At 46.7% G+C, this 27,718-nt stretch overlaps 1 protein-coding gene across 4 annotated transcripts in view; it reads left to right on the forward strand.

Annotated features, from left to right (window-relative positions):
• Positions 1-27,718, forward strand: part of EML1 (EMAP like 1) — a 173,562-nt gene that overhangs the window by 84,949 nt on the left and 60,895 nt on the right. For all 4 annotated transcript variants that reach the window (XM_004754712.3, XM_045073601.1, XM_045073589.1 and 1 more), the window contains exon 2: positions 13,452-13,634. In XM_004754712.3, the coding sequence (XP_004754769.1) occupies positions 13,452-13,634 (183 nt within the window). The remainder of the gene's footprint in view (positions 1-13,451; positions 13,635-27,718) is intronic.

Consider the following 27,718-nt stretch of genomic DNA (forward strand, 5'->3'; position numbering starts at 1 on the left):
TCATGATTTTGTCTGCTCTCCCATTCCCCACCTCCATATTTTTAATCCTTCCTTTTGAGGTTGGGATTGGCAACCCTGTGTGATTTACCGCCCAAGGACCGGCTACGCCCTCCTGACCTCCATGTTCTTCACACTACTGGACTTTGGAGCGAAGGCCAATTTTTAAAGCATCATATCTTCATGTCTTCACTTCATGTCTTCTTGGGGGTTTCTTTTTAGCTCAACCGCAGGATGTCATTTGCTTTAAAAGTGGAAAGTGAAAAAAAAAGAATTAACAACCTTCAAGTTCTAAGTCTTTTCATTTCTAGCAGAAACAAGAAATAAAATTACTTGCAAAGGTAGGGGTGTGTGCATGAGTGTGTGTGCACACACTCCATGCATGTAAGTGTGCGTGTGTGTTGGGAGCACGTGTATGTATGTGCCTGTGTGTGGAGGGGGCTCCTGCAGGGGTGTGTGTGTGTGTGTGTAGTGTTAATCATGTTAATCCTTTCAGACATTTCAAGGAGTCTCAGGGCTTCACAGAAAAAGTCTCTGCTGGCTTGATAACTCTGGCTAGGAAAAATGAAATTAGAGTCTCCCTCAAGATAAGTGATTAACCCATTTTCTAAATGTTCAGCTAGAGAATTCCGAGGCTCCTCTTCCTGTGATTGTTCTCACTCTCTCTTTGCTTCATTCGTTATTCACGGTTGAAGCCCGGCAGCGCCCCTGAGTCCTGCCTCCCGCCTTCACCTGCGCGTTGATGCAGACGTGTCTGGTCCTCACAGGACGGCTCCAGCTGGGCCCCGGCCAAGTCTGGGACGGGCCTGGGGCGGGGTGGGGTGGGGGCGGAACAGGGCTGTGTCATTGCCCTCTCCTCCGTGTTCCCGTATTTCTGTGATGGGTATTTGTGGGCCCGTCTCCTCTGCTGGACCGAGCGGGCGACAGGTGGGAAGGTCATGGTGTTCGCTGCCTGGGTCTGGCCCGGAAGGATGCTCGGGGGCACTTACCGAACGGGATGGAAAGTCTGTTGGCTTTAAGCTCCGTGTCACTGAAATTCCAACCCCGTCCCATGGTGCCTCTCAGGGTCTTCGGTCTTAGGTGTATTCTTCTGGCCTCCAACACCCCTTTTTCACAACCTGAGACTCCTCAAAGACCTTTATTTTATGCCACTGCTCTCCAGATTTCGATAGGCAGGGGCCACAGTTTGGTTCAGTCAAGGACTGCTGTAGAATTCTTCCCGGTCAAGGCTACGGATGTTGGTGTGAGTACCCATCGAGACACGGTCATTGACAGAGAGGGTCAGGTCTTGTCATTTTCTAGTGAGCGGTGAATTTCGGAGTCAAAGCGTAGGTGGCAGGTCCAGCCCAGAGCTGGGCAAGACTCAGAGCACTCTGACAGACCGAGGCGATCACAGGAGAACCGGGAGTCTGAGAGCAGAGAGAAGGCTGGCGCCCTTCGGCCAGGAGTGGTGGGCAGGGCTGCACATCCAACAGCACAGTTGGAATCCACGCCTGGAAATGACGGCACGGGAGAAAGAGGGCACGTGGCTCCTTTACTGACCGTATCCACGTTGCTTTTGCGAGTGGATGCTCGGGAATGACTCAGAGTGTGACCGTCGAGCTCACACAACACGGAGCTTTTACAGATGTCGGCCGGCAAATCAGTGAGTGAGAAACTGCTACTCCTTAGTGCTTATATGACCTAAAATGCTAAAACCTGGTAACGAGATATTTCTCTAAATAGCATTTGTCTAATAGTTCAAGAGAGGTCAAACAAAACAAAAATTCTATGTGTATTTTACTTAGTATCATACAAGTCCCCCTGGAATTAATGCTTGTCACTTAGATGGGCAACGCGTGTGGGGGGAAGAGGAGGCGCCCTCCAGCTAGACTTGGGCGCCACTTTCCATCTTTATAAGATTTAAAAGAGACGAATGAGAAACCTGACTTCTCCAACCTCATCTGTGGGACGGGGCTGACACCTGAGTGGGGGAGTGTCATATGGACGAGAGAGAATGCGTCTGAGGTAGAGCGTCTGACAGTAGCAGGTCAGGGAGGAAGGGCAGATGGTGGGGTTTGGGGGCTCTCTTTACAGTTTTAAATAAAGAAAAGAGGGGCTCCTGGGTGGCTCAGTCAGTGAAGCGTCTGCCTTCGGCTCAGGTCATGATCTCAGGGTCCTGGGATCGAGCCCTGCGCTGGGCTCTCTGCTCGTCAGGCAGTGTGCTTCTCCCTCTGCCTCTCCCCCTGCTCGTGGTCTTCCCCTGCGCCCAAGTAAATAAAATCTTAAAAAAAAAAAAAAAGATTTAAAAAAAGAATTAAAGAAAAGAGAGAACATCTCAAGATAAAGGGGACAGATTCTAAGTTAGCCTTTTAAAATTAATAGTCCCCCTTTGACCTCCAGGAACATTACTCGGAGACCAACATTACAGAGTCAAGAGCCTGTTTCTCTCTACGAAATGAGAGAATCCTATGAACAGGTGACAAAGTGCACTTCCCTTGCCTTTTAAATAAAATTATAAAAGACAAGTTACTGGATCTTTTTGTGCTACTTTTTACTGTCAAGCAGTAATTAAACCTAAAAGTCACATCCAGAGCTGGCTACATGAAGATCTAGGGCAAGGGCAGAGCCACAGGATCCCTCCCTGCCACTGGAGTCAGGGGTGACATAGGACCTACCTGGACCTGTATCCCCTCTTGAAGTGCAGAAGCGGGCATAAGGCGAGGTTCTCATGAGAATCACGTCAGAGATGGGGCTGTGGAGGTAATGCTCAGTCCATCCCTGGCCGCTCACGGTGAGCTGTCACAGGAGAGCTTGTCTGGGACCCTGCCTTACTTTAGGTCAATGTCGTATTTCCTCAGTTGACCCAAGGTGCAAAAATTGCCCAGTAGCCATTGTCAGTGCTGACCTCCCTGAAGTTCAGTGTTCACATTTGCTGTTATGAACAGGGGTGCTAGCCATGATGAACGGTAGTGATTCTGCCATCGTGTTGAGCATCTGTTTGCCACCATCATGTTAGATGTTGGTATAAGCCCACATTTATCTTCACAAGAACTTCCAAAGACAGGTGGTGTTACTGCTGGAGCAGCCAAGTCCTTTGCCAAGACTGCACAGCTAGTGAGTGACACACCGGGGACTGAACCCTGCCCAATTCGAGCTCCAAAGCAGTGCTCTTGCTCGGGCCCCAGAGCCCAGGCAGTCCAGAGCAGGATTCACTGAGTGTCAGCCTCCCCGAGGTTTGGACCTGGACAGAACACCGACCCGAGGCTGGGATCCATGGCCCCGAGGGGGTCTGCCACTGGCCGAGGATACAGGGTGTCCTCTAGAGCAGTAGGCCAGCTCAGACCTCTTCGCCACGGGCCTCACCCCGCCGTGGGTTGGGTTCTACCGCAGGTTAAATCTTGTCTGTCCCTTGCCTGTTCTGTCAGTTTCTGCAGCCTGATCACTGATGGTTTCCTGATCCTGAGATAAAGGGACTCTCTGCGTGTCCTGTGTAAACAGATCCCCGGTGACTTCCTGAGGATGTCAGCAGGCACCAAGACCCAGCAGCTAGTTCCAATTCAGACATAAGTTTAAAAGCCCAAGAGGTGAAACCGTGAAGAAGCTGGTCTTTTTCAGCCCCTTCCCCCAACTCCACAAAGTGCAACGATGTTGGACAGGAATGCAAAAACTTTGAAGATAAAGCAGTTCTGTTGTTAATATTGTTTTAATGACATGCTTGGGTAGAATTTAGAGCTACAGGAACGAACGTTATTTTAAAATTCAGAACTCACTAAGGGGCTCCTCATGCTGGATTCGCAATCGAACAAGGTTTGCTCTGGTGGAATGGACAGGAGCCCCCCCGTCGCAAGCCGTGGAATTCTGGGAGAGGTCCCGAGGCAAGAAGTGGTTTGTGTTGGTTAGACCAGGCTTTGGGTTTCATTTTTCATTATCACATCCCAGTTTTTTGCCGGCTGAACTTGAATTTGTAAAGTCATGTGATCGACACTGGCCTTTTCCATACGCAAGAAGGTTAAGAACTGTGGACAGCTCACGCTGCGGCCCGGGAACCTTCCGTCTGTTCCTGAGAGTAGCCACCCGGGGTGCAGAAGCAGGAAAATCCAGTGCAGGCTGCGGGAGGATTTGCAGCGCACGGGTATTAGGTCCCAGGGCCAACTTCAGCAAGTCTTGCAAATAGAGGTTCTCTGAAGCAGACCAGACTTTCCCGTTTTTAATCGCTTGTATTTAAAGGCAAACATTGGGGGGTGGGGCACTGTGCTTTCAGTATGGGTTTTTTTGTTTTTGTTTTTGGTAAAATATTAAAATTCAATTTTTTTCTTACACACATTTGGCAGCATAATTAAAATAAAGTCTGATCTATGCACTTTCATGAAAGGCATCTACAGAACTAACTAACGGAGGCCACAGTGATGCCATTTTGCATTGTGAATGTTTAGAACTCGGGACGGGCCTGCCTTGCCCGCCTTGGAATGCCGTCCGAGGTATAATATTGGCTGGACAGTGCGAGGTGGGGTGAAACCAGCCAACTTAGTCCATTTCGGTGCCGTGCTCGCCCCCACAGTCAGTGCGCACTGTCTCTCACACCTGCTGTCTACTCAGAAAACCGCCAAGTCATAGAAATGCACAGGTCCATTTGCCAGATTCTTTTGTGACTTAGAAAACACACACTATTAATCAGACACTAATTTCTAATTCATTTTCCAGTGCTACTTTGCATAACAGTGTTCAGACAACACACATAGGAATTTTGCAGGAAATGTTATACGCAACTTCAGTGATTTTTTTGGTAATAATAATGAACACTAACAACAGTGGCCCGATTGTAGCTTGCCTTTATAAAGCATTTACCATATGCAAAAATGCATCCCAAGTGCTCTACGTGCATTAACTAATTGAATAGTACAACAACCCGCGAGAGTACATCACTGTTATTGTCCCTGTTTTACAAATGGGGAAACTGAGGCACACATAACTTGCCCCAGGTCACACAGCTAGTAAGTAGCAGGGCTGGGATCTGACCCCAGGCGACCCCACCGTCCAGAGTCCACACTGTCCATGACCAGAGTATATCCCCCCTCCCAGAAGTACTCTCCAACACGAACTTGCTCTACGATGGCTTCTCCCAGTCCATAGATCTTTCCCTGCCTTCTTCCTGAGGCCGGAGACCTTCCCAGTTAGGTCTGTCAGGCCCGGGGCCCCATGTGACACCTGCTACACAGGCTTGTCCTGCTTTCTTTTATTCACACGTTAAAAGATTTTGTTCAGCTGTTTCCCGCTTCCCTGGAGGAGGATGCCTTTGTGTCTCCCCTCATCTCCGCTCCATTTGGCTGGCTTGATCACGTGGGACTTTCTTGCTTCCCCATCCAGGTCACAGGACGGATGGAGGAGTCACACAGAGCTGCTGTGTAGTCACAAGAAGTTACGTAGAACTTGAGGATGGTCTCTTTCCCGTGAGCAGCGAGTATTCCATTTGGAGTATTTCTTTGCTGAGATCTCGAGGGATGAAAGCGACCAACCTTCACAAGCCAAGTACCAGCAAAGCCAATGGGCAGACTATATCTCCCTTGCACTCTCAAAAAGTTATTTAATTTTTTGTGTTAACATCCAACAAATCTGCTTTTTGGAGACAGTTCTATATATTTTGACACAGAATAGAGCTCTGTAATTACCGCCACGGTCAGGCTTCAGAACATTTCCATCTTTCCCCAAAACTTGCTAGTGCCAGGCCCCAACCCAAGCCTTGGCAGCCCCTGATCTGTGCTCCCTCACTGTAGTTTTGTCTTTTGGAGAATGTCCCATGGTGCAGTGATACAGTGTCACCTTCAGAGACTGCTTCCGTCATGCAGCGTAGCGAGTGGTCCACCCAGACCCCGGTATCAGTAGTTCCTTCCTGTTTATTACTCCGTTCACGGTTCCCAGTTTTCACCAAGTATGAATAGAGACGCTCTCAACTTTGGTGTGCAGGTGTTCATTTCTCTAGTAAGTGCTTGGGGATTGCTGGGTCCCCAGCTAGGGGTGGGTTTAACTTTAAAAGGAACTGCCAACCTGCTCTCCCGCGTGAGCTACCATCTTACGTGTCCACCAGGGACATAAGAGAGGTTCTGTACCCCACATTCTGGCTGCATCTGGTTTAGTTGGCGTTTTGTATTTTAGCCATTCTAGGAGCTGTGTAGTGACACCTCATTGTGGTTTGAATTTGCATTCTTCCAATGGCCGGGAACACCGAACATCATTTTCGTGTGCCTGTTTGCCACTTGGTGAAGGGTCTATTCAACTCTTTTGCCTATTTTTAAATTGGGGTGTTTGTTTTCTTTCTACTAGATTTTTAAAGTTATTTCTATGTCTCCATTCATCTACACAGACAGAAAAAACAAAGACATTCTCACCAGTGTTCCCAACTGAAACATACGATTCCTTTAAGAGCATAGAGATCGGAGTTTGTAGTTCTTGGAGGGTGAAGAGTGTGTGTGAAGTTCATTTGCAAACTCGTACCTCAAGTTTGGTTTCTTTAGACAGATAGGTGTGTACATATTTTTAAAGACTTGTACAGTGTTTTCTTTGTAAGATCTTAGCAGTCCAAAGCGCACGTGAATGTTTGATGAGTTCTACGGTTGTGAGGAACTCTTGGGAATGCCATAGACATACTTGAACAGTATTTCTGTGTATGAAACAAGGATCTGTTACCCAGAATGTTGACAGAATCTGAATTTAGGGGCATGGCAGATTTATATCCAGTAAGCAGAAACTACAAAGTGGTAGACTTCAATTTCAAAAGCCATGATTTTCTGAGTACTCACTATGCTTCCCTGTTTCCATGTTTTTGTTCCAAGTATTTCCATCGCCTAAACACTGTTCTTCTTGATTTCCATGTAGATGATTTTGTCCATCAGGGCCAACCCCTACTGGCTCCTGTTTTCCCAGATAGATTCAATATCCCCTTCTCTATGTTCACTTGCCATTTTATATATTTCTCAATTATATAATTATTACATAATTATATTATATATATTAATTACACATTATATAATTATAATTATATGATTACCAAATTGTCTTAGACATTAGTGGACATGTGTCTTCTCTACTACACAAAGAGCTTTTGAAGGATAATAACTATGTTAATCCAATCATCTTCATATCCCCAGCAACTAATTTGATGCCTGCTTCGTAAGAGATGCCCATTTACCCAGCTATCCATTCATTTACCAAGTATCTATTGAGTTCCTAAGAGGTGCTACATAGTGGGAAGACAGAGCAGTGGACCAGCAGAAAAAATTTCTGTTATGGAGCTTACATTCTACTGATGTTTTCAGAGAGCTGGCTTCTGATTTCATTTATTTTCTTCATTGTTTGTCCATATTGTATCCCTTTGATTTCATCTCATTATTTCCCTTCTTTCTGCTTGATTTTGTTTTAATTTGCTCATCTTTTTCTAGTTACTTAATGTGAAAGCTGAGAATCATTGATTTGAGAATGCTCTTCTTTCCTAATAAGGAGATTTTAAAGCTATGAATTTTCCTCAAAGACCTGCTTTGCTGCAACCTACACATTTTGGTGTGTTACATTTTCACTATCATTCAGTTAAAAATATTTTCTAATTTCTCCTGTGATGTTGTCTTTGACTTAATGATTAATTAGAAGTGTGTTGTTCGGGGTGCCTGGGTGGCTTAGTCAGTTGGGAATCTGACTCTTGACTTCAGCTCAGGTCATGATCCCAGGGTTGTGGGATATATTCCTGTATCGGGCTCTATACTCAGCAGGTGTCTACACTGAGCAGGAGTCTCCCTTTGCTCCTCTCCAACTCATGCTCATTCTCTCTCTCTCTCTCTCTCTCTCTCTCAAATAAGTAAGTGAATGAATAAATCTTTTTTTTTTTTAAGTGTGTAGTTTATAAGTAGTAGCAGTTTTCATGGTTCTCTTACTGTTTTCAATTTCTAATTTAATGCACAGTGGTCAGGAAACATACTCTTTTAGTCTTTAACTTCATTCAGGTCTGTTTTTTGGGCCCAGAACACAATGTGTCCCAGTAAATATACCATGTGCACTGCCATTGTTGAGTGTAGCTTTCCATACTATCCAGGAAGTCAGACTGTTTTATAATGCTGTTCAAACTTTCTATTTCTTTACTGATTTCTTAAAGTAATTGTTCTATCAGCTGCAGAGAGAGGAGTGATAAAATCTTCAGGAATAATTGTGGGATTGCCTATTTCCCACTTTAATTCTGTCTGGTTTTGTTACATGTGTTTTAAAACTCTATTATTATGGTTGTCTTATCTTTTTGATAAATTCATCCTTTTTTGATTATTAAATGACCCTCTTTATCTCTGGTAGTACCATTTTTTGGTATCTGTTTTATCTGATTATCAATATTGGCACTCTAGCCTTCTTATGCTTACTATTTGCATGCTGTGTCCTTTTCTCTATTCATTTCTTTCAACCTGTGTCTTTGTATTTAAAGTGTGTATCTTGGGCGCCTGGGTGGCTCAGTAGGTTAAGCCTCTGCCTTCGGCTCAGGTCATGATCTCAGGGTCCTGGAATCAACTCCTGCATCGGGCCTTCTGCTCGGCAGGGAGCCTGCTTCCTCCTCTCTCTCTCTCTCTCTCTCTCTCTGCCTACTTGTGATCTCTCTCTGTCAAATAAATAAATAAAATCCTTTAAAAAAAAAAAGTGTGTATCTTGTACATAGCATATAGTTAGGTCTTACCTTTTCTCCCCCTGACATTCTTGGACTTTGAATTGTTAATGTGTTGGTCTTCTTTTTTTCTTTTTTTAATTAATTCTTTTTAAAAAGCTTTTATTTATTTATTTGACAGAGAGAGAGCACAAGTAGGCAGAGTAGCAGGCAGAGAGAGAGAGGGAGAAGCAGGCTCCCTGCTGAGCAGGGAGCCCAATGTGAGGCTTGATCCGAGGACCCTGGGATCATGACCCAAGCCAAAGGTAGCCACTTAATCAACTGAGCCACCCAGGTGCCCCATTTATTTATTTTAGAGAGAGATGAGCATGTGGGTGGGGGAGGGCAGAGGGAGAGGGAGAGAGAGAATCTCAAGCAGACTCCCTGCTGAGCATGGAGCCTGAGACAGGGATCAATCCCAGGACCCTGAGATCATGCCTTAGCCCAAATCAAGAGTTAAACTCAACCAGCTGAGCCACCCAGACACCCCTTAATTGATGTGTTTAATGCAATTATTACTTTAATGTAATTATTGCTGTAATAAGTTTACATTTCTCTTTCTCCTTTTTTCCCCCTATTTGTTTACTTTCTGTTCCTCTCTCCCTTTTCCTTCCTTCTTTCAGATTATTTGAATATAGAATTTCAATTTAATATTTCTGTTGGGTTTTTTTTTTTAGCTATCCTTATTTATTATTCTCTAGTAGTTCTCTAGAGATTACAATATACCTCTTTAACTTTTCACAGTTGATAATGTATACTATTATACTATTATTACTGCTAAAATCTTATGTAAAATGCTAAAGCCTTATAGACCCAGACTTTCCCCATCCTTTATGTTATGGTAGTTATATATATTACACGTACACCCCTCATGAATCCTAGCAGACAATGTTATAACTTTCATCTTCAGCATTTTAGTGATTTATAAGAACATTAACAAGTAATGCAAAAAGGAAAAAATGTCTTGAACTCACTCAGATATTTATCATTTCCAGGGTTCTTCACTCTTTCTTGACTGTCTGAGTTTCTCTCCTATATAATCTTCCTTTACGCTGAAGAACTTCCTTTGGTACTTCTTATAATGTTGATCTGCTGGCAATGAATTCTTTCAGTTTCCCTTTATTTTTAAATTTTTTTCTTTGCCTTCACTCTTGGAGGATATTTTTGCTGGTTATAGAATTTTGGATTGAATTTTCTTCATTCAGTACTCTGTTTTTTTTTTTTTTTTTAAGATTTTATTTATTTCAGACAGAGAGAGAGAGAACGTGTATAAACAGAGGGGAGGGGCAGAGGCAGAGAGAGAAGTAGACACCCTGCTGAGCAGGGAGACCAATGTGGGACTCAATCCCAGGACCCAAGCCGAAGGCAGACGTTTAATCAACTGAGCCACCCAAGCGTCCCCATTCAGTACTTTAGAGATGTTCTACTGTCTTCTAGTCTGCATGGTCCTTCCCCAGCATATACTATGCCCATTTTCTCTTGCTGCTTTCAGTAAGTGTGTTGCATCTGGTTTTCAGCAGTTTGATTGTGCAATACCTGGAGGTGGGGTTCTTGTGTTTATTTTGCTTTGTGTTTGTTTAGCATTTTGTTGTTTTACATTTCTATCTTTCATCAAATTTAGGATATTTGGAGCCTTTTATATTTTAGATATTTTTTCCTGCCTCATTCTCTTTATATTCTAATGTAATATATGTTGTACTATTTAAGACCATCTAACAAATCCCCAAGAGACTCAATTAATTTTTTTTCTCAGTTCTTTTCTCTGTGTTCTTCACCCTGGACATGTCCCCTCCTCAGTCTCAGGTTTACTTGTCTTTCCTCCATCATGTCCATGCAGCTGCATCCAGTCAGTGAATTCTCTACTCCAAAACTTGTGTTTTTCAGTTCTAGAATTTTTATTTCGTTCATTTTTTTATTGTTTCTGTTTCAGTGCCAATGCTTCCCACTTCTCTGCTGAAGTTTTCATTCATTGGAAATATCTCATTTTCCTTATCTGTTAGTTCCAATATTTTGTTCGTTTTGGAGTCGGACTCAATCTATTTTCTTTCCTCTTGAGACTGTGTTTCATTTCTTGATTCTTAGAATGTTGAACAATTTTGGATCATATCCTGGACATTACAAATCTTAAGTTGTAGGGATTTTGTCTTCTATTGTTTTCCTCTGAGAAGTGTTCTTCCCTTTGTCTTGGTGGCTATGTTCCTTGGCTAGACTTGAACTTCACACTGCTTCTTGGGCTGTGCCTCTCATCTGAGTTCTGCTCTTCTGCTGTTAGGGACGGTACTTAAGTCTATTCCATGTGGGTATAATTCCTGGGTCACCCAAGCTCAGATAGAAAGAATTTGGGAATCCCCCTCTGGTGTCTTCCCTTCTGGAATTTCCCCTCTCCTCAGTGTTCACAGTTTTTGGACTTCACTTCTTGGTTTTCTTCAGACAAAATGGCTACAGGGTTTCCCACATATACCCTCACCCCTGCCATGTACTGCTTAGATCTGGCTAGAAGCCACACAAAAGGGATTTACTTGTTTATTTTTCAAAGTGAGTGTGTGAAGCCCCCCCCCCCCCAACAGAGTCTACATACCTATGTCTCCTCTCTAGTACTTTCAGGTAGTTTTTTGGGTTTGGTTTGGTTTGGTTTGGTTTGGTTGTAGTTGTTTAATTTCCAGGCTTAAAATTGCCCTCTGTGAGCAGGTGGGCAGGTGGTGCTGTCCATAAAGGGTCTGTCATGCCTAAAGGTAGAAGCAACTCCATGATGCTTATGTTTTAGTCAGAGGACAGGAGATAAGCTAATGAGAGCACAGTAATGTTGCAGAAGAAATAAATTAGGTTGAGGTGATCCAAGGACTGACCTTAGGTTAGGAAGGTCACTGAGAGCTCCAGTTGAGCTGACACCTAAAGAATAGAAGAATTTGGTCCTTCAAAGAGCCCATGGAGAAGTGTTTCAAGTAGGGGCACCTGGGTGGCTCAGTCCATTGAGTGTCCAACTCTTGATCTGGGCTCAGGTCATGATCTCAGGGTCATGAGATCGAGCCCTGCATCAGGCTCTGTGCTAGGCATAGAGCCTGCTTAAGATTCTCTCTCTCCCACTCCCTCCGCCCCCCCCCGCCTCTCTCTCTCTCTCTCTCTCTCAAAAATAAATAAATAAATAAAAATTTAAAAGAAAAGGAAAAGGAAAGATGGGCGGGGGGAGAGAAAAAGAAATGTTTCAAGTAAAGGCAACAGCAGATACCAAAGCTGTTAGGGCAGTTGCGAGAGGTCAGTGTGACCAAACCTCAGAGTATGAAAGGAGGAATGGCATGAAACGAATTCCGGAGACAAAGAGACTGTGTGGAACTGGGGAGGCCTTGATAAGGAACTGGCAATTAATGGTTCAATGTGATAGACTAGGATGGCTATTGCTGTAAGGGGATGCTTACCAAACAGATCTGACCTCTCATGTTGCTTTGTCCGAATAGCCAGACCTTAGCAGGCATGACTGATAAATAGTGTAGTCTTGTGTTTTTTCATTTTTAACAACGTAAAACAATTTTATTTATATGGTCTTAGATTCTGCATTGCGGCTAACTTTTGTAATGTTACCATCTATTGTGTTTTGACTGAATAACAAGATTACCCCTAATTATCTGAAGAGGCTATTAAAGTACTTCTTCCTTTTCCTACTACATGTCAGCATGAGGCCAAATTTTCTTTATATATTCCAACCAAATTAGCATATCACAGCAGATTGAATGCAGAAACACATCCAGTTATTTTCTAATAAGTCAGACATTAAAGAAAATTTTTAGATATTCAAAATGTCAATCTTTTTAAAAACTATTTTTGTTTTTAAAAACCCAACAATGTTCCATACAAATGTGCTATTGAACGTGTCGTGCTTTTGCCATTTTAAATAGGTCATAATTAAATATTTATAAAATGCCTGTTTTAATTTTCAATACAGTAGATATTGATGGACAGAATTCACACAAACAGTCGCTGTTTGTGGTCCTCAGTAATTGTTACTAATACACATGAATCCCGAAACCAAAGCAGTTGGTAACTGCTATGTTAAAGCTATGTTACCTGAGAAAGATAATACATTAGTTACATCGTGAAATCATGCAGAAAGATTTTTTTTTCAAATTTTTATTTAAATTCTAGTTAGTTAACATACAGTGCGTAATATTGGTTTCAGGAGATAGTGTAGTCGTAGGATTGTCGGACCACCCCATCTGCTAGCAACGACAGCTCGAAAGCTAGAAGGATTTCTGCAGTGTGTGCGAAATTGAAGTGGGTGACCCTAGCTGCCCCCGCCCCCACCCCTGAGGTCTCTGACGTCATAGGAAACAAAATAACATTGCTTTGTATCTAGAATAATATAGTGACCAATAAAACCACAACTAAGGGCGCCTGGGTGGCCCAGTCAGTTAAGTGTCTGCCTTTGGCTCAGGGCATGATCCCAGGGTCCTGGGACCGAGCCCCGCATCAGGCTCCCTGCTCAGTGGGAGTCTGCTTCTCTGCCCGACCCTCCCCACTACTTGTGCTCTGTCTCTCTCCCTCTCTGTCTGAAACAAATAAATAAAATCTTTAAAAAAAAAAAAACCCACAGCTAAAAAGAAATGAAAAGCACAAGCAGAATGAAAGAGACCGTAGCAGAATGAGGGGTCGTAGTTCTGGGTAGTCGCGCTGTCCCATGGTTTCTGCGTTAAGAGCAGCTGCCTTCTGTCGGTAAATACGGTTATGCTTTAGCCATGTGTGTGCACACGGGGGCTGGTCTGATTTCTCTGGGGAGCACTAAAGAGTCCCTGCTTCCTCTCCTTTGGTTTAGATGACAGCGCCTCGGCTGCCAGCAGCATGGAGGTGACAGACCGCATTGCCTCCCTGGAACAGCGCGTCCAGATGCAAGAAGACGACATCCAGCTGCTCAAATCGGCGCTGGCGGACGTGGTTCGGCGGCTCAACATCACGGAGGAGCAGCAGGCTGTGCTGAACAGGAAAGGACCTACCAAAGGTGGGCATTTCTGGTGCGCAGAGCAGCCGACACTTGGGCTGGAGCAGGGGCTTGTCCCTAGCGGACACACGCGGTTTTCAGCAGTGACCATTGACGGAGACAGGAGACCAAAATATCAACGAGCTGGTCTCAGGGTTGCCAGAACCCTCCCACGAGGTGGGACAGGGTTCCTTTGGCTGGAAGTCAGTGAGCTGTTCAGCCCAGGGCTGTACACGTGTAGGTGATCAGGAAAGGCTTGGAACCACCCACAGTGAATGGCTGGGGGCAACTGTTGACAAGTTTAGGTCGGGAGTACATTGCGAGGCAGAACCTAGAACCAAAAACCCCACAATCCTGTGGGCTTCCCAGAGGCTGTTCCCCCTAGAAACTTCTCAGTGCCTCTCCTCTCTTTCTCTGTACTCAGCTTGTCTGCTACCATTCAGTTCAGCCCAGCCAATAGCTAATTATCCTACGCCACAGCAGAGCTCGGAGCCGAGGGCTGGGGGCCCAGAGGGCAGGCCCTTCCCTGAGGGGTTTAGAACCCGCAAGGACTTTAGAACATCCCTCACTGCGCCCGCTTGGAGCTAGTACGCTCCTCCCGGGCACAGCCTCCTGTTCCTTTCGAACCTCCTGCTCTGCTGTCCAGGAGAACGGAGCCTGCTACAGAATCCAGTACCTAGTGGGTTTCCAGCAAATTCAAATCATCATTTCATTTCCCCATGGCGTGTGTGTGTGTGAAACATAAAAAAAGCAATATTTGTGTTTGAAGTAACTTTGTAGTGACCCTCTTCTTAAAATTTGGAAGTACAACGTCTCATAAAAGCTTCTGTCTTGCTAGTCGCAGTCAGTCCCTGATGTCTGCTTGCAACCCATATCCACTGCTCATCGTCTGCTCCTCGTGGCTCACTTTAGAAAACAGAATGCATCGTGGCTTAAAACCCTTTGATTAAAACATTTGAGATCACACTGGCATGTAAATGTCCCTTTAAAATTAGCTTTTTTTTTTCTTTTTTTTTTTTTTTGGTTGTTTGGATTTAACAAATTATTTCACAGTTACCATGTTTTTCTTGGAGTCAGGAGAGAGTACTGTCTGATGGTGCATATGTTACTTTTTTCTCAAGTACTTGGCTACGTTTCACATCTCCATGGAAAGAAATCTATTTCTTTGTCCTTCTGGGTAATTATCACCAGCTCCATGAAGAGATATGTGCTGGGCAATGTCTCCAGATTTCCGTAATTTTATTTTTATCTGAGTATGGTGGACGTACAATGTGGCATTAGTTTCAGGTTTACAACATAGTGATTTAGTATCTCTGTATGCTGTGTTCACTACAAGTGTAGCCATCTGTTACCATGTAACACTACCTCTTGAAAAACCCTTTTATTTATTTATTTAAAAGATTTTACTTATTTGAGAGACAGAGCGCAAGCTGGGGGCGGTGAGGCAAAAAGAGACGGAGAAATGGGCTCCCCACTGAGCAGGGAGCTTGAACAGGGGTTTGATTAGGACCCTGAGATCAGGACCTGGGCTGAAGTCAGATGCTTAACTAAATGAGCCACCCAGGTGCCCCTTAAATAATCCTTTCAAATCCTGTTTTTTTTTCTTCCTGCTAAGTTAGAGCAATCAGGGTATTCTAAACAGAAAGCAGGTTACTTTAGGAATTCCTGACCTGCTCAGCTTTCCAAAAATAAAACCCTAAAGAGTATATTCAAAAGTGTTGCTTCCCATAAAGTGTCAGACTTCCAAAAGTTCTGTTTTGTTTTTTTTTTAAAGATTTTATTTATTTATTTGACAGAGAGAAATCACAAGTAGATGGAGAGGCAGGCAGAGAGAGAGAGAGAGAGGGAAGCAGGCTCCCCGCCGAGCAGAGAGCCCGATGCGGGACTCGATCCCAGGACCCCGAGATCATGACCCGAGCCGAAGGCAGCAGCTCAACCCACTGAGCCACCCAGGTGCCCCCAAAAGTTCTGTTTTTTGTTTTTTGTTTTTTTAATTCGGGAAAAAATGATACAAGACACCTACTGAGGAGTTTTCTTCTTTTGATTAAGAGTAAAGTTTGGTTTTTATAAAAGTTCATCTAAGAGAGTAATTTGTTTTCATAGTGAGCTCTATTTCTGTATAAGATTCTCTTCACGAGTAAAAGTAAATCGGAGCATACTAGCCAGGGGGTCACCCCCAAGAGATAGAACAGAGATAAGAAAGCTGGTGAGTGGAGTGCAGTGGGCCAGTTTCCCCCAAGCAGGTGATTGCAGGACAGGGAAGCGGGGGCCTGTCTGAAGCTCTGGGTCCCGGCTTCCCTTCTGGGGGAAGCCTTGGGGATGCCTGTGCACCTCTAGCTGGAGAGCTGTCCTCAGTAGCCACAGCTCCAGTTCGGGGATCACACAAGACGGATCGGAAGCAAACCTCCTTTTCTTGTAAAAGGCCCCATTATTTTTAGTCTCACACTCTCCATTATTTTGGCCTGCCGTCCCCATGCAGACTTGAAGAAGACGGGACACACGGCATGCGAACGAACTGGTCAGAAGCTTCGGGTTCGGCATTTCGAGCTCTGGGTGTACATCTCTGGGCTGTTTGCCTGTGGCAGAAACGGCTGTGACCACCCCGGGGGCGGGGAGCTTTCAAAGCGCTCAGCGGGGTCCAGCTCCGAGACAGCCCGGGCTGGGTGCCGGGTCTGCACAGTAGCCACAGTGTGGCCTGCGACTCCCTCCATCATGATTCTAATCTCTCTCTGTGACAGAACTTCACTTATGTCAAGAAAGTTCTGTGACCTTTTAGTTTTGACTTACTTCATTATTCTTCATGGGGCTTCACTTGCATAACAGTGAGAACTACAGTCTCGGGCAAGTAATCACGGTCAGATCAAGTTCATGGCTTTCCCGAGACAGGGGGCAGACTGTGGCCAACCCAGCCGATGCGGGGCCTGTGGACGTGGAGTTTACACAGGGGGGCTACGTCGCGGACCACTCTGCTTTGACAACATTCTCCTGCCCCTGGGATTTTTAACCAGTGATACTGCCCTGGGCCTCAGGAGGTGCTCAGTCTCTACCTGAGCTCCCCAAATTGCGCTGTTCTTCTTTTCTTTTGCCTTTGGTTTTTGTTGTTGTTGTTGTTGTTTGAATATTGAGGGCCGCTTGCCCTGTTCTCTGGAGAACCTCAGCCTGCGAGGTTTGCTTTCCTTACATTTGATGGACTCTCAGACGGGGACATTTGGCATTTTTTAATGATGCTGAGCTTGGGTGACCATATAGTGGAGAGAAGGGAATCAGCTGGTTGGTGAAGGCACATATTTTTTAAATTCTTGGCAATATGAAAGTGCTCCTCACCAGCAGTGAGAAAGACCCCCTTCGAGGTGCTCTTGTGAGTAAAAGTTCAGGAGAGCTTCGTGAGTAGAGTTCACGGCCACAGCATGCTATTGGAGGATGAACGGGTAGAAAGGGATGGAAGGAGCGCGAGCCGTCAGGGCCCGCCCTTCCTACGGCCTCATCGTGAAGAGCGTCTGTGTTATTGGTAACAACAGGGAAAGTGCCTGTACTTTGCATAAAGTCAAGGGCAAGATATAAACATGTATACGTGGCATAATTCGAGTAAATAGTTAAAAACTGTGCAAAAAGACAGAAAAGAACTGAGCCAAGAGTTCACTGATGGCTTGTTTTCCTGAGTGGTAGGATTGGGATTGCTTTTCTTTTTATATCTTTTAGTTGGTTTCTAAATATTCTTTAGTGTAATAAGCAGAAGAAATTTGTGTTTTTAAAATGACTCCTTTCTGGGGCACCTGGGTGGCTCAGTCAGTTAAGCATCTCCCTTTGACTCAGGTCATGATCCTGGGGTCCTGGGATCAAGGCCAGCGGGAAGTCTGTTTCTCCCTCTGCCTCTTACCCGGCTTGTGTGCTCCTTGTCTCTCTCAAATAAATAAAATAAATTTAAAAAATAAAAATTACTCCTTTCTTACTCCTGACCCTGATCTTCACTGCGCTGAGAACAACAGCAGGGCTCAGGGCAAATGTCCTGAGGCCAGCATTGGCTCACGCATGTTCTCAAGAAGACAAGGAATTGTGGTTTGCAGTTAAATTCATAATAAGCCCATTGTATACATGCATGGCTAATTTCCATTTCAGTGCTAGGGGAATGCTATAAGATTTCACTGTAGTCACTGTCCCATGTATCTGGGATTGTCCACTTTGTTATGCATTAACTAGCAAGTAATTCCAATTTTCATTTTACATTTTGCTTGTGGGTACAAACCATAATCTGGAAGCTTGCCTTCTGTAAACTTTAACATACCTTTTGCAGCCTTTTTTATTGGTTATATTCTGAGCCCCATTAATCAACAGATCAGAGAATTACTAAGTAGAACCAAAACTTTCTGGTAGAGATGCTCATCTGCACATGGGTCCTGCTGTTCTGGGACATCAAGACCTTCCGGTGTCAGGACTTAGCCCCTGAGGCCACTGCTAAAAGCAGCCTGCGGCTCACCTTTCAGTAGCCTCTGCTACCCTGATGCTCACTCCTGATTTTCAGAATCAGTAGGTATGGGTGTACCTACCATTTATTGATTGGCTGGGTACTAGACATCGCAGTAGATATTTTGAATCTGTGATCCCGTCTCCCCGCTCCATAGGTCTTTGAAGTAGGTGCTGTCAGGCCCATTTTACAGATGAGAAAACAGCCTCTAGGAAATTGGATTATTTATCCCGGGTTACACAAATCCGGGACTGGTCCCCAGGGCCTGGCTGGACATGCCTTCTTCCCACCATCTGTGTTGTGCTGCTTAACAGTATCACTCCAATGTGCATTATTCAGATCAAACCAAATATTCAGGAAATGAATAACCAAAGGACTTCAAACGAGAGCTCTCCTCTCAAGATCTGCAAAGTGTCCCACACAGCATCGCTCGTATTTGGCACGTGATGGTGCGAGACATTATGTGTGGTCCCTTCACAGACTTTAGGAGCGAGGCACAACTCACTAATTAAAATTGTACACGCTCTGCAGCGAACGAAATTAACAAATAACTAGTTCTTTATCCCGGTTCAGTGCAGTCAGCAGTTTGAGTCCCTCTCCTACACTGTGCTTTCTCCTTGTCTTTCGACTTACAGACGGCTCTACTACGGAGCATAACTTTTGGGTTTTTGTTTTTGTTTTTTAATTTATTTGACAGACAGAGATCACAGGTAGGCAGAAAGGCAGGCAGAAAGAGAGGAGGTAGCAGGTTCCCTGCTGAGCAGAGAGCCCGAAGCAGGGCTCCATCCCAGGACCCTGAGATCATGACCTGAGTGGAAAGCAGAGGCTTTAACCCACTGAGCCACCCAGGCGTCCCGCTTTTGGGTTTTGTTTTTTTTTAAGACAACACACTGTGGTTTCTCTCATTTTCCCCATGAATTGCCTTCCCCAGTTTAGATAGGCATTATTAATGAATTATGAGAAGGCTTGGTAGATATATTCAGTTTCCCAGAGACTAAGAAGGATTGCGTTCAAACTTTGTATTATGATGGGGCGCCTGGGTGGCTCAGTCGGTTAAGCATCTGACTCTTGATTTTTGGCTCAGGTCATAATCTCAGGGTCGTGAGATCGAGTCCCACATCAGGTTCTGCACTGAGTCTGCTTGAGATTTTCTCTCCCTTTCCCTCTGCCCCTCCCCCATTCTCTCTCTCTCTAAAACAAATAAAGAAAATCTTAAAAAATAAAATAAAGAACTTTATATTATGAAATGTTCAAATGTATATAAAAGTAGAAAGAAATATACCTTTTATTTTTTACCTGGCTTCATTATTTATCAACATGTTGCCAGTTTCATTTATTATCCCCTTGTGACTTACTTCCCTCACCCCATCAGGATTAGTTTAAGACAAACCCAAGACATTGTATCATTTTATCTATAAATATGTTAGTATATATTTCCCAAGATATAAAGATCCTCTTTTTTAAAAAAAATCTCTCTCCCTCTGTCCCTCCCCCTCTGTGCTCTCTCGTTCTCTCTCTCTCTTAAATAAATAAAATATTAGGGCACCTGGGTGGCTCAGTGGGTTAAGCCTCTGCCTTCGGCTCAGGTCATGATCTCAGGGTCCTGGGATCGAGCCCCGCATCAGGCTCTCTGCTCAGCGGGGAGCCTGCTTCCTCCTCTCTTTCTGCCTGCCTCTCTGCCTGTTTGTGATCTCTAATAAATAAATAAAATCTTTTAAATAAGTAAATAAATAAAATCTTAAAAAAACATGCAAGAAGAGTTAAGATTTTAAATCTGCTGAAAGTCGTCAGGCTTCTAGTGCTTTGTGCTCCGTCTCCCCCCCTGGGTGTAACAGGATCTTCCTTACTCCGTGTGCACAGCCGAGGTGAGAGTCCCCCATGGATCACCCCACCCATCCCTGTGCGTGGTCTTCTGTCTTACAGGTGATGCCACACTTCACCTTACAAGTTAATGCATTTTGCGCTGTTGTCCGTACGTCTTTAGGACAGGTTCCTAGCGCAGGACCGCCCATCAGAGGATGAGAGCACGGGTCACGTTGCTGGGTCGTCAGCGACGGGATCTTCCCCAGGACTTAATGACCCACTTTGTCTCACCAAGTAGCAGACACAGTCTGCCTCCTCCGGTTCCAAACGTGGACATCTCATAAATTTTGAAATGGATAATTAGGGTCTCAAGCTCAGGGTCGTGAGTTCAAGCCCCACATTGGGGTCCACACTGGGTGTGGAGCCTACTTATAATAATAATAATAATAATAATAAATGAAGCCTATAAATTGATTCCTTCCAGTTTGGGGTCCCTGGGTGGCTCAGTCAGTGAAGTGTTGAACTCTTGACTTTGGCTCAGGTCATGATCTCAGGTCTGTGAGATCAAGTCCCATGGTGGGCTTTGTGCTGGGCATGGAGACTGCTTGAGATTCTCTCTCTCTCTAAAAAAGAAAATAAAATAGGGGCGCCTGGGTGGCTCAGTCTTTTAGCATCTGCCTTCAGCCCAGGTCATGATCCTGGGGTCCTAAGATCGAATCCCCAAAGTGGGCTCCCTGCTCAGCAGGAAGCCTGCTTCTCCCTCTCCCACTCCCTTTGCTTGTGTTCCCGCTCCTGCTGTTGCTCTCTCTGTCAAATAAAAATTTTTAAAAAAATAAACAAAATAAAATAAATGGATAATTAAGAAGTCTAGATTCATAATGGTAAGATATGCTAAAATTAAACTTTGAATTTCTACACATAACCACATACATAGTCACACTTGCATAATTAAATTTATTTTGAAACCTACGGGGATGTTTCACCTATCAAATATTGCATATTGAGTTATTGGTCTTCAGGTTGTAACATCTATGATAATAAGCATTGGTAGGTTTGACTAGTTACCCTTGAATTTCTGCATTTATATCAACGGTAGTTTTGAAAATACGTCATCACAGGTAGTCATCCTTGAAGACTGAATATTCCAATCCTACCACCTAGAAGGATTTAAAAGAAATTCATTTCAGGCTTAATCGTGACTGTTTTAGACCTGAGATTGCAAATACTTTTATTAGAGCCAGAGACTTTCAGCTACCGTGCTGTGGAGTCATTTTGCAGAAAATTTAACTCCTGGTAGTTTATCGAGGACCTTCTCTGAAAGCATGTGCCAAGTAACGACCACCTGTTGGTCCTGCATGTCTGCCTTGTGGCTCAGCTCCCTGGTGGGCTGTCAGGTCTGGCTACAAACCAACTCAGGGTGGCGAAGTCATGGAAACTCAGAGCACTCTTCCTACATCATTAGGATCCGATTTCAGGGTGGGAAGAGACATCCTTAGAGCACATCTGAACTAAAAATGGGACCTCGGGTCACACTGCCAGTTTGGGGACACACTGGGGCTAGCACTGTGGCCCTCGTACCCAGACCTGTGGTCCTGCCCCTACCTATACTCCCCTGCCGCCCTCACTTTGCCAAGCATCGTCCCCTGTCCGTGCCTGGGTGTGCTGGGTGCGGCTGAGGGCACTCGTGGGTCTGACTCCGCCGAAGGTGCCTCTGACCGTAACTGACAAGAGACGCTAATTCCGCTCCCATCAGTTCCGGGGGTTCAGCTGCACCCTGATGGCCAAACGCATTTCATCATCTGGTTGTAGCCATAGGATGAGAGCCCCCACTTCTTGTGTGCCTGCAGCAGCCCGGACCTGCTGCGCACAGCTCCCACTCTCACTCCTGATCCCTGCAGTGGCCCTGCAGGCTGGCTGGGGCTACCGGTCGCTCACAGGGAAGCTGGGGCTCGAAGGGTCGTGAGTTCTCCGAGCCTCCGTAAGTCAGCCACACTGCGAGGGAGGCCAGCCTGTCCCATCCCTCCAGTCCTCTGTGCTTCTCAGTCTCCCACGAGATTTGAGATTCCAGCCGTCCTGATACGGCTCCAACGAATGCATTCTGAATACACACCGTTTATCATTCCTTCCCCTTTTATTTGAGAAATTCTTCTTTCTTGCCGTGTGTCTATGTTTTGCCCCTAGGAACAATTAAAATGTTATTTAAAAGATCCCTTTTATGAACCAGAAGAATGTCTCATCTCTGAGTGTCACGTGGTAGCAAAGGAGTCATTTATCTTCACACCTGATGAGAGGAAATTATGTCTGAACCTTTCCCTGTGCTGCTTCTCTTCCTCGGTCTTGAAGATCACTTGTCTGAAAATGACCCCTTGTAGTGGCTCTTGTGTCCTCCCCATCCAGGTCGGTACTTGTTCACACTGGACACCGGGAGGCACTTTTTTCTTCCGGAACTTTCCCTTTATGGCGGCCCCCTTTCCTCCTTGAGTGGCTGAGCGCATCTAGGTGAGGAAGCACGGAAGCGACCTGCTGAGGCATCGTGAGCACAATGGCCACTTGGTTGCAGGCACATTGGGGGCAGCTCCAGCGCTATTAACCAAGTGAGTGGCAAGCAAAACCGGGGGATAGTACCCAGATAGGCATGTGGCCCTAACGAGATCTCTTCATCCACTCCGTCACTCCAAGGACGGTCACCGTACCCCTGCCCCATCCTCGGCTTTTCTTTCATGATTTCTCATCAGAACTTAAAGGATTCTGTTTGCTTCTGATGATGCCCTGTTATCGATCATTTTTTAAAAGATTTATTTATTTGTCAGAGAGAGCACAAGTAGGGGTTGGGGGGCAGCAAACAGAAGGAGAGGGAGAAGCAGGAACCCCACTCAGCAAGGACCCCATTGCAGGACTCAATCCCAGGACCTTGGGTTGGTGACCTGAGCTGAAGGCAGACGCTTAACCAACCGAGCCCCCCAGGCATCCTCTGTCATAGTTTAATGTACAAGATCTGTTGCCCCAGGTCAGAGAGCCTGCCCATGGGGCTGATCTTTCGTGGGCTTCTACAATCACAGCCCCCTTTTTGGGAGAAAGACAGAACTAGGTTATTATGAGACTGAACTTTGAAATTATGACTCAAGAAGAAATGAAATTTTCATAATGACTCAGAAATGGTAACATGACGCCTTCTCTTGGAAGCAAGGCTTTGTTCTTAAAATCCAGCACAGGCTGATCTCCAAATCCTGGCTGAACACCTTCTGGGAAGGCGTGCCACCTTCACGGAGCCTCCCTCGTCGATGGAGGGGACAGGGGAATAACAGGCGGTTGCCGTGCGGCGTTCCGGGGCAGCAGCACCGGCCAGGGCTTTGGAAGCAGGGAGGAGGCTCACCTCGAGCGTGAGGGGACGGGTGGGCAGTCTGGGCACACGTGCCAGATGTCCTCTGTGAGCCCCTCTGGGTCCTTCCTGTCCCCTCCTCCAACCAGCTCTGCCCTGCAGGCCGACCCGTGGGGACCTCACCGGCAGGCCCTTGGCCTCCACCTCCCAGTTAGTCTGGGGCATCGGGAGCCCTCGCTGGGGCTTGGAAGGAGGGGAGGGAGAGAGGCCGAGTATTTACTCTTCCTTGGCTCCTTCCACACGGGGGTCCCTCGGGGGGCCACGTCCTCCCTGAGCATTGCCGCTGCTCCCCAAGCAGGTTTTCTCGCTTTACGTTCAGGCAACTGCTCCTTCCCTCGGTCCGTGGGGCCTGGGAGGGCGTGAGGGCTGCTTCTCTGCTCTCAGCCCAAGGACAGAGCTGTCCCCCCGGCTGCCTCCCTGGCACACACACAGGGTGGTGAGATCTAGGCGACACCCCCCCAGCACAGGTGTCCACTGTTACTCTGGAAAGTAAGGTTAGCGTCCCCCCCACCCCCCGCAGTATATAAGCAAGGGATAAATTGCCAGGTACAAACTGGCGTGGGGGCGGGAGCTCAGAGAGACCATCGGGAGGCCAGGGATGACACGGGGGCACAATGGCCTCGGCTGTGGGTCTCAAAGTGTAGTCCCCAGAGCGATGGCCGCATGACCCATGAGCTTGTTAGAAAGGCAGATTCTCGGGCTGCACCCCAGACCCAGCGTCGGAAACCCTGGGGCTGGAGCCCGCGGTCTGTACTGTAACGCGCCCTCTGGGTGAGTCAGGGCACACTCAGGTGCGCGAGCCCTGCAGAGGCAAAGCTAAGGACGTGGCATTGTTGTGCTTGTTGGTTTGTGGGGGGCGCACAGAAGACTCTGGGCACGCAGGGGGAGAAATAAAGCCATACGGACAGAATGAGAGCAGCTTGCAGAGGTTGTGGGAAGCGCCGTAACCCGGGGGTCGGACCGCGTCCTCTCCTCTCTGGGCGGGTGTGAAGTAGGAGCCCCCGCCCATGCAGGTCCCAGGAGGACGAGACCGCACCCTGCCAGTGGTCCCACTCTGCCCCACAGCGAGCATGTGCAGCTGCCCTTCCGTTCTGTGTCGTCCTGACCACCTGTACCACCGTGGGCGGCTCCGGGGCACTGTCGGGGATGGTGGCGAGGGACATCAAGGTGAGGGCCACGGGGAGACGAGCCTGGACAGGGCTGACCAAACTCCCAGGAGACCCTCCCTCGGGTCTAGCAGTCATGCTTCGGAGCCAGGCTGCACAGGCAGGAGCAGCAGGAATCAAGGGACAGCCGACTGACGGATGCATCTTCCTCACCTCCTACAGCTGCTGTGACCAGGGGCCGCACACTGGGCGGCCTGAAACAGCAGACTCCCTCTCTCACGCTGCTTGAGGCCGGCCGTCCAGGACCAGTATCCCTGGGCTGAGGGCAAGGCGTGGGCATGGCCAGTCGGTGCCTGCTGGAGGCTCTACGAGAGACTGTTCCAGGCCTCTGTCCCAGCTTCTGTGGCTGTTGGCCATCCTTGGCATTCCCTGGCTTCTAGATGCTTCGCTCCCAGCTCTGCCTCTGCCGTCACCTGACCTTCTCTCCCGGGGCCTCTGTGTTCCTTCTCTGTTCCTCACAAGGACACCATCACTGGGTTCGGGGCCCACCCTAATCCCGTATGACCTCATCTTTACTAATTACTTTGACAAAGACTTATTTCCAAATAAGGTCACATCCAGGGGTTCCGGTGGATGGAAGGTTGAGGGAACTCCGGTTAGCCCCGTCCATATACTAAAACAAAAACAAAAACCAGAATGGAAACAGAAGTAGTGGGCAAAGCAGAGAGAGAAGGCAGGGCAGTGACAATGACGGTGGCGACGAATTTCCTTCTGCAGGGGAGAAGGGTCCTGTCCAGGGGGCATGGCAGATGGGAGAGAAGATGGGGGTCCCGGCTCGGGAGCCGCGGTGTCTTGCTGAGGGAGGCTGGGTCCCAGCATGCCGGGCCCCCGGGTGGGCCGGTGCTCAGGAGGTGAGGAAGGAGAGCGCGCGGAGTGTGGTGGGGCACCGCCTGTGCTTTTTGCTGTTCTCTGTCACTTCTGAAAAAAGAAAGAAGCCCAACTCCCTGCCTTAGGAACCAAAAGGTGTCGGTGTGTTAAAAACATTCTGTGCAGTTTTGCCATTGTTTTCAAGAACCTCAGTCAAGGCAGGTTTAATTCTGTGATGCACAAAATAAATTCTACTAGCATTTCAAATCGATTTTTTGATTTCAGAATAGCGTTAGATTTACAGAAAAGTTGCAAGGATCATACAGAACGTTGCCATCAGCCGCACCTGGTTCCGCCTGCGAGTAACATTTTACATTCGTATGCCACAATGATACTTGCTTTATTTCTTATTTCACCTTTAAAAAAAAAAAAAAAGATTGATTGATTTGAGAGAGAGACAGCATGCAGTGGAGAGGGGCAGAAAGAGAGCAAATCCTCAAGCGGACTCCCCATTGAGTGCAAAGACTGACGTGGGTCTCAGTTCCACGACCCTGAGATCATGACCTGAGCCAAAATCAAGAGTCACATGCTTAACCGACTGCGCCACCCAGGCGCCCTAATGACACATTTTTTATTAATCAGAGGCACACTTTATCGGGATTTCCTTAGTTTTTCCCTAACATCCTTCCTTTGTTGTTCTAGGATCCCCTCCGGGACTACATTCGGTCGTCCTCTCTCCCGAGGCTCCTCTAGACTGACCGTTTCCCAGATTTTCCTTCTTTTTGACAACCGACAGTTTGGAGAAGCCCTGGTCGGAGAGTTCATTGTCTTTTGACTTGGGTTTGTCTGGCAGGCCCTGGGGTGTAGGGAGAAGCCTGTAGAGGGAAAGGGTATTTCTGTCCCATCCTGTCCAGGGACCATACTGTCGACGTGACTCATCACCGTGACGCTGGCCCGAATACAGTTCACCAGGTTTGTCCACAGTGAAGGGACTGCCCGCCCTGCCGCCACCCTGTGCTGCGTGGAAGGCAGTCACCATGCAACCCACGCCAAATAGAGGACTGTGCGCCACCTCCTTGGGGATAAACCATCTACGTAAATGATCTGGAATTCTGCACGAGAGAAATGATCTTTTCCTACCCATTTAATTATTTATCCAGTCATTCTGTCAGTCTGGAATCCTGGGTATTTATTTTATGCTTTGGGCTATAATCTGGTGCTACTGTCTGTATTCCTCACTGAAGTGGTCCCAGCTCTGGCCACTAGGGGCGCTCTTTCAGTGGACTCCTGGGGCCCTTTGACTTGGCCCCACCTGTATCGGGTTTGGGGCTTTACTCTTGCTTCCGAGCCCGTCCAGACTCTCTATCTGTCCAGGTGGCTCCAAGCTCATGATGGAGCGCCCTGCCCCAGCCCCAGATCTGGACATCTCCCTGAGGAGTCCTGGTTCTTAGTTGTTGCGGAATTGTGTTAGTAACCAAGGCTTGGGTGCTGGGTGCCCTTGCGTCCGGTATTCTCAGCAGGCAGAGCTGAGGAATATGTTTATCCTGGGGCGCCTGGGGGGTTCAGTCAGTTGAGCATCTGACTCACGGTTTCAGCTCAGGTCATGACCTCATGGGTTGTGGGATCAAGCCCCATGTCAGGCTCCACGCTCAGTGGATAATCTGCTTGAAGATTCTGTCCCTCCCCCCGCTTGCATGTTCTCTCTCTCTCTCTCTCAAATAAATAAATCTTAAAAAAAAAAAAAAGAAAAGAAAAGAAGTGTGTTTCTACTGACCCATGTTTACATACATAGGTATAATTTGTACCTGTCGCCACATCAGGCTAAACATGGCTTCCTAGGGAGGTCTCCTACCGTCAGCTGGTTCAGCGCCATCCCCCTTGCTTGTCTGTACCCTCCCTCTGCAACAGTGAGGTGCTGGGCTCCCACCATCTTCCTTGTTCACTGCTGGGCGCACGACAGTGGTTTCAGGGATGCTGACCGACCATGCCTGGTGGAAAACAACATTACTGATCCAAGCACAGTGCACAGATGGGCTCCTTGGCCATCTTACATTCTCTCCCTGTTTCCACAGCCCCTTCCTGGCCACCCCCTTCCAAGAGGTTAGAGCACATTCTTGTGGCATAGTTCCATTCTTTTCTCCATCATGGGTTCCCCCAGCCCCTAACGGATTTTCATCAGCATACATTAAATTTCCTTCTTTGTGCTGTAAGAGTCTGGAGGTTTTGACAGATGCTTGGTGTCACCTAGCCACCATACAGCCTCATACAGATTACCACCTGCAAATGCTCTCACATCTTCCCTAATTCAGCTCCCCGCCTTGACTTGGCCAACCTCTGGCAACCACTGGTCTCTGTAGTTTTGCCTTCAGTGACATCATGCAGATGGAGCCATTCACGAAGCAGTGAGGACTTAAGGCTCGTCCCTGTCTATGCATATTGCTTCCTTCTTTCCTTTCTTTCTTTTTTTTTTTTCCTGAATCTTATTCCG

This window comes from Mustela putorius, unplaced genomic scaffold (assembly GCF_011764305.1).
Source record: "Mustela putorius furo isolate JIRA1106 unplaced genomic scaffold, ASM1176430v1.1 tig00000129_pilon_pilon_pilon, whole genome shotgun sequence".
NCBI lineage: Eukaryota > Metazoa > Chordata > Mammalia > Carnivora > Mustelidae > Mustela > Mustela putorius.